At 38.3% G+C, this 13969-nt stretch overlaps 1 protein-coding gene across 8 annotated transcripts in view; it reads left to right on the top strand.

Annotated features, from left to right (window-relative positions):
* The window catches only part of LOC106883872 (myb-related protein A), a 227396-nt gene that overhangs the window by 201630 nt on the left and 11797 nt on the right, over positions 1-13969 (top strand). For all 8 annotated transcript variants that reach the window (XM_089363622.1, XM_089363627.1, XM_089363621.1 and 5 more), the window contains 2 exons: positions 6795-6911; positions 8856-8885. In XM_089363622.1, the coding sequence (XP_089219748.1) occupies positions 6795-6911; positions 8856-8885 (147 nt within the window). The remainder of the gene's footprint in view (positions 1-6794; positions 6912-8855; positions 8886-13969) is intronic.

The following is a 13969-nucleotide window of genomic DNA, read 5'->3' as shown; positions in this document are numbered from 1 at the left end:
GCACGTTTTCAGTGTTTATTGTTTCTGAGCATTTGCCACACACAAAAACTATCTTCCCAGTTAGCCGTCCTTTGATATTGCTACACATCTTATATGTCCATAGCTTAAACTGGGTACATCTTATGGAGTTTCTACCTACGCCTTTTCTACAGATTGAGCAGGACCATCTACCTGAAGGGATTTGTGGTTTGTCTGCCTTCCTACTTATTAAGACTTTGGTTTCTGCTAGGTTGACTCTAAGGCCCTTTGATTCTAATCCTTGCTTCCACACCTGAAACTTCTCTTCTAGTTCTGATAGTGACTCAGCAGTTAGAGCAAGGTCATCAGCATAAAGGAGCTCCCAGGGGCATCTTGTCTTGAATTCCTGTGTTATTGCCTGGAGAACTATGATGAATAAGAGGGGTCTGAGGACTGATCCTTGGTGGCGCCTTACCCCTACTCAGATTTCTTCACTGTACTCATTGCCAATCCTCACCTTACTGACAGCATCCCTGTACATGGCTTGTACAGCTCTCACTAACCGTTCATCTTTCCTGAGTTTCCTCATTGACCACCAGATAAGGGATTGGAGGACCCTGTCAGAGGCTTTCTCCATGTCATTGAATGACAGGTACAGAGGTTTATCTTTGGTTAGATATTTTTCCTGCAGCTGCCTTACCAGAAATATAGCATCAGTGGTGCTTTTCCCTGGCATGAACCCAAACTGCATCTCATCTAGACTGACTCTCTCCCTAATTAGTTGGGCTATGATCCTCTCATTACTTTCATTACTTGATACCTCTGTAATTATTTGTATCTAATGCGTCACCTTTACCTTTGTAGAAGTTGACTATGGTGCTGCTACACCAGTCATTGGGTATGACTCCTTCATGTATCACCTGGTTGACTGTACGGGTGACTAGACTATAGCCGACACCGCCAGATATTTTAAGCATCTCTGTGGTGATTCCTGATGGGCCAGGGGCTTTCCCTGTCTTCATACTCTTAATTGCTTTATCTACCAAGGTACTGTCAATTCAGATAGCTGGTCCTTCTGTTGGGTCGACATTCGGCAAACTCTCTTTCTCCCATTCATTCTCTTCATTTAGCAACCTATCATAGTGGCGTCTCCAAGTCTCTCTCCTTGCAGCCTCGTTGAATGCAAGTGAGTCGTCATCCATGTGGACACATTTCTCTCCTACGACATAACGATTCTCTCTCATACACTGTCTTGTAACATGAAATACTTCAAGTCTTTGGTCCTCATGGTGCAGAACATTGGCAAATTTTTTGTTATCTGCTTCCCCTCTGGCTAAATAAACCTGTCTCCTAGCTTCCCTTCCTAATGGCCCTGTCAACTACATTGTTCCACCATCATGTTACCTTGGGTTGAGAGGGGACTTTGCACCATCCACAGAACTGGTCATTGGCCCTCAGCAGTTGGCCTGTAGAAATCTCCAGTTGTCTTCCACATCATGTGATGCTATATCCCCCTCTGTTTTGTGAAAAGCTTCGAGTAATACACCTCTAAATTTCTGTACATTTAGAGGATCCTTAAGCTTCCAGACCCTTCTCGTAAATACTGGTTGTCTTCTGGGCATCCATTTAACCCGGATCTTGAAGTCGCTAACTACTAATCTATGTTGTGGGGTGCATTCTTCACCTGGGAAGGTTTTGGCCTTTATAAGTAGCCATCTTTCCTGTTTCCTGGCAAGGATGTAATCAATTTGACTAGCGTGTCTAACAGATCGGTAGGTGAATAGGTGACAGGCAGGTTTCCTGAAGTTAGTGTTATAAACCTTAAGATCATTTGCATCACAGAACTCCAGAAGCCTGGTTCCCTCCTTGTTGCGGGAACCAAAACCATAGCCTCCATATATGTTTGTATAAAAGGAAAAGAAAACAATATCCCATCCAAAAATATAAATATTTATTAAAAAACCAATAAGTATCAACTAGATTATGGCTGGGAGATAATGGTTTACTCAGAATAGCTGCTCTCTGCTTCCACTACAACCTCAAGGTGGCTCCAGAATCTGATGTATGCTTTACTCACTGTACTCCTTGGAAGATCTTCAAATACCTCCTTGATCTTGGCAATGTACAGGGATATTGTTAATATGGTGATAGTCGCCAATGAATATAGCAAGGATTTTAGTTAACAACTAGAAGTTCACCAGGGTTTGGTTTTTAGCCCCCTCTTATTTATCATGGTCCTCCAGGTTATAACTGAGGAATTTAAGACTGGCTACCTTTGGAAGCTCCTCTATGCTAATGACCTTGTTCTTATTGCTGAATTACAACCAGAATTAGAGAAGAAATTTCAGGTGTGGATGCACAGACTAGACTCAAAGGGCCTTAGAGTTAATTTAGCAAAGACCAAAGTTCTAGTAAGTAGGAAAATAGACAAATTACAGATCTCTCCAGGAAGATGACCCTGCTTGATATGTAGAAAAGGTGTTGGCGAAATTCTATAAGGTGTACTCAGTGTAAGCTATGGATACGTAAGAGGTGCAACAGTATTACTGGAAGACTAACAGAGAAAGCAGTCTTTACATGTGGCAAATATGCAGGTACATTAAACACCAGGTATGTTCAAAAAAATAGACTCCTTCAAATGTCAGTGGGGATTCTTAGAGGTAGTAGACAGTTTCTGTTACTTAGGTGTCCAAGTTAGTAGTGGGGGAGGTTGTTCCGAAAGTGTAGCTGCTAGTATAAGAATAGGCTGCGTGAAATTCAGAAAGCTACTACCTCTGTTAGTAATGAAGAATTAAAGGCAGGCTCTATGATGCCACTGTATGAACAGCTGTGTTATATGGTGGTGAGACATGGGCTGTAACTACTGAAGATATGCAAAGGCTTGAAAGAAATGAAGCCAGTATGCTCTCCTGGGTGGATAATGTCTGTATGCATATACGACAGAATGTAAGTGATTTGAGAGAAAAACTGGGTATACGAGGCATCAGATGTTGCGTGTAAGAGAGAAGACTGCTGGTATGGCCATGTAATGCATATGAGAATAGTTGCATCAAGAAGTTTCCATCTCTTATAGAAGGAACATGTGGAATGGGTAGACCCAGGAATATGCGGGACTAAGTAGTAAGAAAGGATTTATTGATGTTGGGACTCGCAGAGGAGATGACGAGGTCAAGACTCCTGGCAGTTTGCTTTGCTTGAAAAGACACATGAAGCTAAGTAAAGGCATGGTTGTCCTTGCATACAGGCTGTCCCCTGCATCCCTCTCTAGCTGAGCATTCCTAACCTTGCTGGCTCATGGGTGCTGGTGCTATGTAAAAAGCACCCAGTACACTCTTTAAAGTGGTTGGCATTAGGAAGGGCATCCAGCCATAGAAACCACGCCAAAACAGATATACAGCCTGGACTGCTCTTCTGCTGGCCAACTCCTGTCACACCATCCAGCCCATGCCAGCATAGAAAACAGACGTTTAATGATAATGAGAAGGAAAAAATATCTAAGAATAAAGCTAGCACCTAATTCAGTAAGCACCTAGTTCCCTCAGTGACCAGCAAAATCACTGATGGGTGATGTTAGTATGCATGTAAGACAGTGTAAATGATTTATGAGAGAAATTGGGTATAGGACACATCAGATGTTGTGTGTTCTGGTAGGACAACTGCATAAAGAAGTGCCGATCTCTAATTGTGGAGGGAATCTATGGAAGAGGTAGACCCAGGAAAATGTGGAATGAAGTGGTGAGAATTGATCTTCAAACATTAGGCAACACTGAGATGAGAAGGGATTGAGACTTCTGGCCATCCATATATGCAGGCATGGGCCTGTAGGTATTGGTGCCTTGTAAAACGTACCTGTTTCGGTGTCTCATAAAAAGCACCTGTGCTGATGCTATGTAGAAAAGCACTCATGCCAGTGTCACCTAAAATGCATTCATGCTGGTGCCACATAAAAAGCAACCATGCTGGTGCCACGTATAAAGCACTTTGTTATGACCAAGTAAAAATTACTCTGTTATCCTCTCTAAAGTGGTTGGCATTAGGGAGGGCATCCAGCCATAGAAACCATGCCAAAACAGACAATTGGAGCCTGAGCAGCTCTATATCTGGCCAGTTCCTGCCAAACTGTTCAACCTATGCCAGTATGGAAAATGATCGCTAACCCTTTTGTTACCATATTTCTGTTGAGATGTTTTGTGTTTCTTTCAATTAATTTTAAATGTAACAAAGAATTTGGTAAAATAAGTTACCATTAAGCTAGTGTTAGGAACATGAATTGTGACTAAGGTTCGGTGGAAGATTTTAATTCAGAACTTTTGAAAACAAGGCATTTGTACTACAGAACCAGGTGGGTTGGTATCAAAAGGGTTAAATAATGATCATCATACACACACATATATGTATATGTGTGTGTATGATGATCATCATCATTATTTAATGTCCATTTTCCATGCTGGCATGGATTGGCATGTACCCATATATGTATATGTGTCTGCATAGAAAAAACAAAGAATCCAGTAGCATTGTCAATGGTTTAGCTTATATGTGTTTCAAATAGTATAGCACAGCATAAATGCTGCTTGTAGCAGTTTCCATATTTAATCTATCTCATCAACTAAATTGCCATAGATACAAAGCATGTTGCTGCCATGCTACTTTTTGAAAGCCAGATTGCTTCAGCTAAATTTTGTATACATTGGGATATGTGGAAGGAATTTATAAATGATAAATTCTAGACCATTGTCTCCATTTTATTGTCCATTGTCTGTGTCATTAGCAAGGGTAGGTATCCTTATCAGTTCTTAGCTTAATGACAGCTAGTCATTGTATGAATCTTGTCAAGATAGAATTGTAATTCATTCTGTGATGTTGATATGTGTAATCTAATTAATGGAAGAAGATATAATGAATTTGCTAGAACTATAAAAGAAAATCAGTATTATATTAAGTAAAATTACATGCCTTAGCCAGCTTGTCTGATATAGAAAAGATTGCAGAGCACATATCTTAGGTTAGTGGAGGTGCAATGGAAAGAGTCTCTTATGTGGAAAGTGTGGTGTTCAGGTCCATTAGGTAGGCATGTAATTGGAAAGGTAAAGTAACAGCAGGAGTGGGAGCATAGGAGGGGAAGGAAGTGTGTGTACATGTGCAAGTATGTATATGTTCTTTTATTTGTTTCAGTCATTTGACTATGGCCATGCTGGAGCACCGCCTTTAGTCGAACAAATCGACCCCAGGACTTATTCTTTATAAACCTAGTACTTATTCTATTGGTCTCTTTAGCTGAATCGCTAAAATACGGGGACATAAACACCCCAACATCGGTTGTCAAGCGATGGTGGGGGGACAAACACAGACACACACACACATACATACAACAGGCTTCTTTCAGTTTCCGTCTACCAAATCCACTCACAGGGCTTTGGTCAGCCCGAGGCTATAGTAGAAGACACTTGCCCATGGTGCCATGCAGTGAGACTGAACCTGGAACCATGTGGCTGGTAAGCAAGCTACTTACCACACAGTCACTCCTGAGCTGTTTGTGTGTATTTAGAATTGCAAACAAAAAAGAGTGTATTCAGTACATTTAGTGTAGTATAGGTGCAAGCATGGTTTTGTGGTAAGAAGTTTGTTTCTTCTACCATGTGATTTTGGGTTCAGTCCCATTGTGTGGCACCTTGGGCAAGTATCTTTTATTAAAGCCTTGGACCAACCATAGCCTTGTGAGTGGATTTGATAGACAGAAACTGGAAAAAGCCCATCGTGTGTGTATGCCTCTGTGTTTGTCCTCTACAAATTGTTGGACAACCAGTGTTGGTTCGTTTATGCCCTGTAACTTAGTGGTTTGGCTAAAGTGACTAATAGGATAAGTACCAGACTTTAAAAAAATGTCAGTACTAGCATAGTCTGTTCAGCTAAAACCCTTGAAGGTAGTGCCCTAGCGTATCCACACTCCAATGACTGAAATAAGTAAGATAAAATTTTGCCCCTTCTGTTTAGTGGCTGTGGTTTTTGGAGGGGATGATAAGTTTCTCAGAAAAAGTATTATTAGAGCAAGTCTTTTTACTCAATTGATATATGCATGTGCTGTAAATATATAGTATGCTTGAGGCTATAAAGATATTTTCAACTGAATTGTCCTCTAGTTTTGAAATGCACTCTGGAGATGTAGTTTCATTTCTGTTTCCAAAGGAACATGTGTGCTGGTTGTAGCTAGCTACATATCTTCTGTGCATCCTGTATAGTTCTTATGCATACTATTATTTGGTGTTATGGTCATTTTGTGGGAAAATCTACATGTTGGCTTTTGTATAGGTATAGCAGATAAATGTTTGTTTTTGTTTGTGATCTGTGGTGTTGTCCAAGCAACAAAAGCTGGCTTTTGAATTGTTTTAGTTGAAAAGATTCTGATTTATGTGACTGGAAAATGTTTATCTAGTTCTTAGTAGAATGTCTTGAACCATTTAATATTGTATTTGCTGGACTCACATAGGTGCCCCTATGAAATTATTCCTTAATGCCAATTATTTTTTTTTAGTTCATGATTGTAATGGAGTGTGGCACATGTTAAAAAAATATCCCTATCAGAGCATGGGTTGGATATTCTTCTACTTCTTTATACTAAAGTTTTTATGGCTGGTCGATTGTTGTGGTTTTTATGTATGTATGTAGCTTTTGCATTTTCTTTTCTGCATGGTTAGTGCTTGCCTGTGGTCAGGCCTAGAAGAGTTTCATGGAAATTTATTGTACATGATAATGTCTTGTTCTTTTTTCTCCACTGTAATCACGTTTCCATTTTTGCTTTTAACAATAATCTTTAAAAAATCTTGTGTTATTATTAGAGCAAGTCATTAGTTAGTGATGATAGTTTACTCTTGTCACCTGCATATTTGATGAAAGAAACTTTGGCTGAAGGACAACTGGAAGGTGTATGCCGATTGCCTAAATCCCCTCCTTTGGTAAGTAATTTAATTTTCAAAAAGCTGCTAAAACAAATAAATACACAAAATAAAAATACCCACATCCAATCCAAATTCAAGAAGGTTCTGTACAAAAATGTGGTAGGGAAAATGTCTGCATTGTTTATTGCAAATAAATTTAGCATTAGGACTAAGCTTAATCTTTGTCTTATTAAAATAAAACTTTCTTATATGTTTGAAAATCTTGTGAATGATAATATTTATAAATGATATTACAAGATAATTACAATATAATATTGTGATTTTAAAATTGCTATGAAGTTATGATCTGATTTAGAATTACTACCATATTTACATCCATTTTTCCATGTTTGCAAGGATCCTCTCCTGCACAGCATCTCACAAGCAGGGAATCTGGTTGAGGCCTCCTCTATTTAACCTCTTGTAGATAGCATACATCCACTCTTCTCTCGAGTGTCTTTAGATCTACCAGCATTGATAGTGACAGCCCTGAAGCTTTGTGCCTGAAGAAATGAGTAGGTTTTTGGGTGGGTTGAAATATAAAACAGTACTTTGGAGTTAGAATATTTATATAACATTGTAATTTTATTTTTAAATGATTTTATATATTTTATTGTGTGTAATTTTTTCTGTCATCAATGCTTTAATTCCTTGTCAGAAGAGTTTTCAATTATCATGTTTTGTATTTGAATGAAACTTCTCTAAATGTCTTGATTTAAGTATATATTTTCAAGTCAGTTAATGTTGCACCTGGTTTCTTTACCTTTTTCGTAGTTTAACCCTTTTGTTACTAACCCGGCCGTAGCTGGCCGAAAAATTTTTTGGTTCATAGGACTTAGCTGGCCGAGCGTACCCATTGTTATTTAAATGTATATTTGAACCCAAATTTCGTTAGTACATTCGTTAAAACACCTGATTTCACTTTGCAAACAGTTGAGTTATTGTCTCCCACATTATTTGGCGTGATATTTGAACTCAGTGAATTTTGGAAGATTTTTTTCCACATTTTTTGCGGCGTTAATTTTTTTCAACTTTGAAGATGGAGAGGAGTTTCATGCTATCAAGCAGTGATTCCGAATTTGAAGGCTTTTCAACAGAAGATATGGAGATATCGAAGAAAAGAATGAATGAGCTACAAAAGTACGTGGTGAACGATAATAAATCGGATATTTCTGTATCCGAATCTGAAATCAGCGATTCTGAAAGCAGCGACGGCGACAGCGAGGATGATTTTACACCAGAATGGAGTAAAAACTTTAAAAAACGTTTTTATTAACAATTTTTCTGAGGAAACAGGGTCTACCCATAGTCTTTCTCAGGAAGCGAAACCTTTAGACTTCTTTTTCATGCTTGTTTGAAATGATTACTGCGGAAACAAACCGTTACGCAGAGTGTAAACAAACCGGAAAAAAAGATAGCTTGTGGTTTCCTGCAACTGTAGATGAAATACGGGCATTTTTTGCCATAAATATTATTATGGGTATTATACAGTTACCCAGAATAACAAATTACTGGAGCGATCAGGAACCTTTTGGCGATGAATATATTTCCAGTATTATGAACGAGTACGATTCGTGAAGCTGAACCAATATTTACATGTGAGAGACACTAGCAGTACCCCCCCCCCCCCCCAGTACGTGGAGAACTTAGAGACAAAAATTATGCAATAGAATTGATTAAGAACCCTTTCTTTAATTATGTTCCAAATATCACATTAATATCTAAGAATAAAGCTAGCACCTAATTCAGTAAGCACCTAATATGTTGATAAATAAAAAAAGTTACAGGTGTTTAATGAGACTAGTCTAAATTCATGATTATTTTAGAATTTAATTGAAACTCATGAGGGGTGTGTATTTTGGCCAGAAATATAGTAACGAAAGGGTTAACAACTCATTTCCTTATCATTGATTCTATTAATGCTGAAATTCATTTTCTTTTTGAAATCTCAATCTGATGCAGATAAAGTCGAAAAGAAATTTCATTTCTGAGGTAAGTTGAATTTTAATGCTTAAAAATGTATTCAATCAGTTGCTTTTATTGCAGTTAAATTAGATGCAAAGTAATAAACATGGCAAATAAAAAAGTGCTCATTGAGCTTGCAGAAAATGGGATGAAATAGTGAACGCTGATCACAGGACTTTGAATTTCATGGAGATAACAAAACAACTATGATGACCTGCCCATCTCTGCAAAACTGGGGTGCTGGAAGATTAATGTGTATATTACACAATTGGGCTACTTACTCAATTTCCTTGTGAACATATGTATAAAATCTTCTGGGAAGGCAATTGTGATGGAGTAGGGTATCATCATCATCGTTATTTAACATCCATTGTCCATGCTAGCATGGGTTGGACCATTTGATCAAGGCTGGAGAGCTGCACCAGGCTCCAGTCTGATTTGATTTCTATGGCTGGATGCCCTTCTTAACACCAACCACTTTACAGAGTGTGCTAGGTGCTTTTACATGGCACCGAGTGAGTGCTTTTATGTGGTATGGCACAACTGCTTGTTACATGGCACCAGCATGGGATTCTTGTAGGCCAATTCTCTTCACCAGGGGCAATGACCTTAACACTTTTACTATAGAGTATGGGTTCTTCTTGAGTACAGCAAGGTGGCAAATACACATTTACTTGCACATATACAAATACATAATTACAAACACAGTCATGCATATAATATTTTCATACTAACATGTAGACAGAAACAAAATACATAACCATGGTGTGTGGTAAGAAATTTGTTTTGCAACTACATGGTTTTGGGTTTAGTCCCACTGTGTGATACATGGGACAAACGTTTTCTACTATAGTCTCAGGTAGAATGGATCTGATAGACAGAAACCTACATGTGTGTGCATGCATGTACTACTGTCTCGTTGCCTTGACGTTGGGCAATATATGTAAACGAGTGTGATTATCATGCAAGTACTTCATCATCAGCAGCTAGCATGGGTTGGACGATTTGACTGAGGAATGGTGAACCGGATGGCTGCACCAGGCTCCAATCTGATCTGGAAGAGTTTCTACAGCTAATGCCAACCACTCCGAGAGTGTAGTGGGTGCTTTTACATGCCACTGGCATGAGGGCCGGTCAGGCAGTACTGGCAATGGCCACGCTCAAAATGGTGGTTTTTTTTTGTTTTTTTTACGTGCCACCTGCACAGGAGCCAGTCCAGTGGCACTGGCAACGACCTGGCTCGAATGTTTTCTAATGTGCCACCGGCAGAAGTGCCAGTAAGGTGATGCTGGTAACGATCATGCTCAAATAGTGCTATCTACGTGCCACTAGTACGAAAGCCAGACAGCTGCTCTGGCAATGATCACACTTAGACGGTGCTGTTAGTGCTCCACTGGCACAGGTGCCAGTCATCGAATGTGGTTCAATTACGATTTTGATTTCACTTGCCCCAACAGGTCTTCACAAACAGAGTTTAGTGTCAAATAAGGGAGAGGTTGGCAAGGGTGCCAGTCGTTGAATTTAGTTTGATTTCAATTTCACTTGCCTCAACAGGTCTTCGCAAGCAGAGTTTAGTGTCCAATGAAGATATATTGTGGCTACACTTCTGGCAGAGGCCACGGATTATGGTCTCACTTGGCTTGCTGGGTCTTCTCACGCACTGCATATTTCCAAAGGTCCCGGTCACTAATCATTGCCTCGGTGAGGCCTAATGTTCGAAGGTCGTGCTTCACCACCTCATCCCCGGTCTTCCTGGGTCTACCTTTTCCACAGGTTCCCTCAACCGCAAAGGTGTGGCACTTTTTCACACAGCTATCCTCATCCATTCTTGCCACGTGACCATACCAGCGCAATCGTTTCTCTTGACACCACAACTGATGCTTTTTAGGTCCAACTTTTCTCTCAAGTTACTTACACTCTGTCGAGTATGCACACTTACATTACACATCCATCAGATCATACTGGCTTCATTTCTTGCGAGTTTACACATGTCCTCAGCAGTCACGGCCCATGTTTCACTGCCATGTAGCATGGCAGTTCGTACACATGTCTCATACAGTCTGCCTTTTACTCTGAGCGAGAGGCCCTTTGTCGCCAGCAGCAGTAAGACTTCTCTGAACTTTGCCCAGGCTATTCTTATTCTAGCAGCTACACTTTCAGCGCACCCTCCCCCGCTACTAACTTGGTCACCTAGATAGCGGAAGCTATCAACTACTTCTAGTTTTTCTCCCTGGAATGTGACAAAGGTTGTTTTCAGCACATTTTCAGTATTTATTGCTGCTGAGCATCTGCCACATACAAAAACTATCTTGCTGGTTAGCCTTCCTTTGATATTGCTGCACCTCTTATGTGTCCATAACTTATACTGGGCACGTCTTATAGAGTTACTACCTACTCCTTTTCTATATATTGAGCAGGGCCATCTACCTGAAGGGGTTTGTGTTTTATCTACCTTCCTACTTATTAGGACTTTGGTTTTAGCTAGATTGACTCTAAGGCCCTTCGATTCTAGTCCTTGCTTCCACACCTGAAACTTCTCCTCTAGTTCTGATAGTGACTCAGCAATTAGAGCAAGGTCATCAGCATAGAGGAGCTCCCAGGGGCATCCCATCTTGAATTCTTGTGTTATTGTCTGGAGTATTCCGTGAAAACATGCCTGGTCATTTAGAAATATTCCTTTACTTGGAAATAGGCGAGGGCTGGTGACAAGAAAAGGCATTCACTAATTCTGTCTGAGCCATGCAAGCATGGGAAATGTCAATGTTAAAGCATATATATATATATATATATATATATATATATATATATACATACATATATATATATATATATATATATATATATATATATATATATATAAATTGTAAATCCCAAAAATAACAACAAAACTACAAAGGATTCCGCGGTACACGTGTTTCAAGCTTTACATGTGTATAATATAATATGTGTATAATTTACAATGTAAAGCTATCCTCAGCCGCAAAATTATTTCTCTCCCAGGAAATTATACCACCTCGGCGTTGAAGTAGGAAGAAAGGTGTGATGTAAGAGGTGAAGATCCTTTCGGTATTCTGTATAGTACTATACCTCGTATAATTCTCCACCCAGACATAATCTCTCCGGTCCTCCAAAAACCTTCCATACCTTGCCACGATTCAGTGTGTAGTGTTAAGTTGGTGATTAAGAACAATACAATACAATAAAAAGACATACACAGATATTCATGTAAAAAAGTAAGAATAAACTTTTTATTTATATATATATATATATATATATATATATACATATGATATGTATGTGTAGAGCGTTAGGTGTGATGTACAGAAGTAAATATTGAAAAAAAGTCGTCAGAATTTTGGAAAAACTTCTTTCATTTATTTTATACATATATTAGCGCTTTCATTGGAACTTGTCAAATATAATTCTGTGAAAATACAGAGATCTAGCTTATTTATATAAAAATAGGTGTTTGTGGGGGTTTTGTTTATAACAGAACATTGTTTTGTTTTTTTGGGGTGAGGCTTTGGAAACAATGGAAGATGTATAAGCAGATAGATAGATAGATAGGCAGATAGAGAGATAGATAGACTGATAGTCAGACAGATAGAGAGATGGATGTGGTAAAAGAGAGAGAGAAGGGCCATTGTATTGAAATTGTCTTTTTAAGGAGAGTCAAAAAAAGAAAAAGAAAAAAAGTTTAAAGCTTGTTTACTACTTACTGTATTGTTTTGAGACGATTTCTAGGGATTGTAGAAGGAAGGAAGAAGAAAGAAAAAATAGAGAATAATGAATAGAAAATATAAAGATAACAAAAAATGTCTTCTGTTTTTTGTTTTGCTTTTAGTTCTTTCATTTTATATTCTTTGTCCTTTCTTTTTATATACTTTGGGTCTTATTTAGAATATATTCCTGTCATACATTCATTTATTTATTTATTTTTTGTAAGGTGTAGTTCTACATGAGAGTATATTAGTATAATCTTTGTAAATTTGAAAAATCGAATTAGTAAAATCAGTTTAGTAAAAATAACTATATATATCATATCAATGATATATACATATATATACATACAAAACGTATTCCTTGTTTTTCTTTTTTCTCTTTCAAACATTTAACTTTGGGGAAAATTTTTTTATGAAGAGTAGTTCCATTGCCTTTCGGTATTGTGGATCGTCCCGTGTACATTTATAAAAGGGAAATATTTTGAACTTTCCGTCTCCGCATATTTCCAGATGTTTACTTAATGGAATCATTCATAGTTCTTCTTGTCGGATATGTTGCCTGTGAATTCTTGCACGTTGACAAAGTGAGTTATTTGTTTCGCCAATGTAATTTTCTTTACAGTTTGGACTGGTGATGCAGTAGATGAGATTTTGTGTTTTGCAGTTCATATCTGCATTTATTTTAAAAATAGATCCGCTCTTGAATTTTATGTGGGAACCACTTTCTATGTATTTGTAGTTGTTGGTATTGTTACACGTTCCACATCTCCTATAACCACATTCTTTTACTATGAATTCTGGTTTGGTCTCTGATCTGAATTCTGCCCTTGTCAGGTGTTTTTTAAGGTTTTTTGGTTGGCGTCTACTATTCCGTAAGGTGTTTTTTTCAATCAGAGTTTTCATCTTAGGGCTTTGAAGGAGTATAGGCAGGTTCAATTTTATGACGTGGAATATGTTAGTTATTCCAGGACTGTACGTGTTAATGAACGGAATCGTGTTTTCATTAACTTTCTCCTTTGGTGTCCGTAGTTGGGTGATATTCAGTTCCATCGCCTTTTTAATTCCTTCATTAATTAGGCCTAAGGAGTGTTTTTGTATAGTAAGGAAGCCTTTCAGTTCATTGAGCCTGGTTTCACGCGTTTTAGGGTCACTTACTATAGCACAGATGCGTCTGGCCATGCTGTATAGGATGTTTCTTTTGGTGTGTGATGGGTGACAAGAATAGAAGTTTAAATATTGGTGTGTATCGGTTTTTTTGTAAAATATGTCTGTTGTGACTGTGCAGTTTTGTATACATGTGTGTATATATATATATATATATATATATATATATATATATATATATATATATATATATACACACACACACACACACACACACACACACAC

Source organism: Octopus bimaculoides, chromosome 15, assembly GCF_046866305.1.
Source record: "Octopus bimaculoides isolate indiv1 chromosome 15, ASM4686630v1, whole genome shotgun sequence".
In the NCBI taxonomy this organism is placed as follows: domain Eukaryota; kingdom Metazoa; phylum Mollusca; class Cephalopoda; order Octopoda; family Octopodidae; genus Octopus; species Octopus bimaculoides.
The sequence above is the reverse complement of the archived record's forward strand: the minus strand, read 5'-3'. Positions and strand labels throughout refer to the sequence as shown.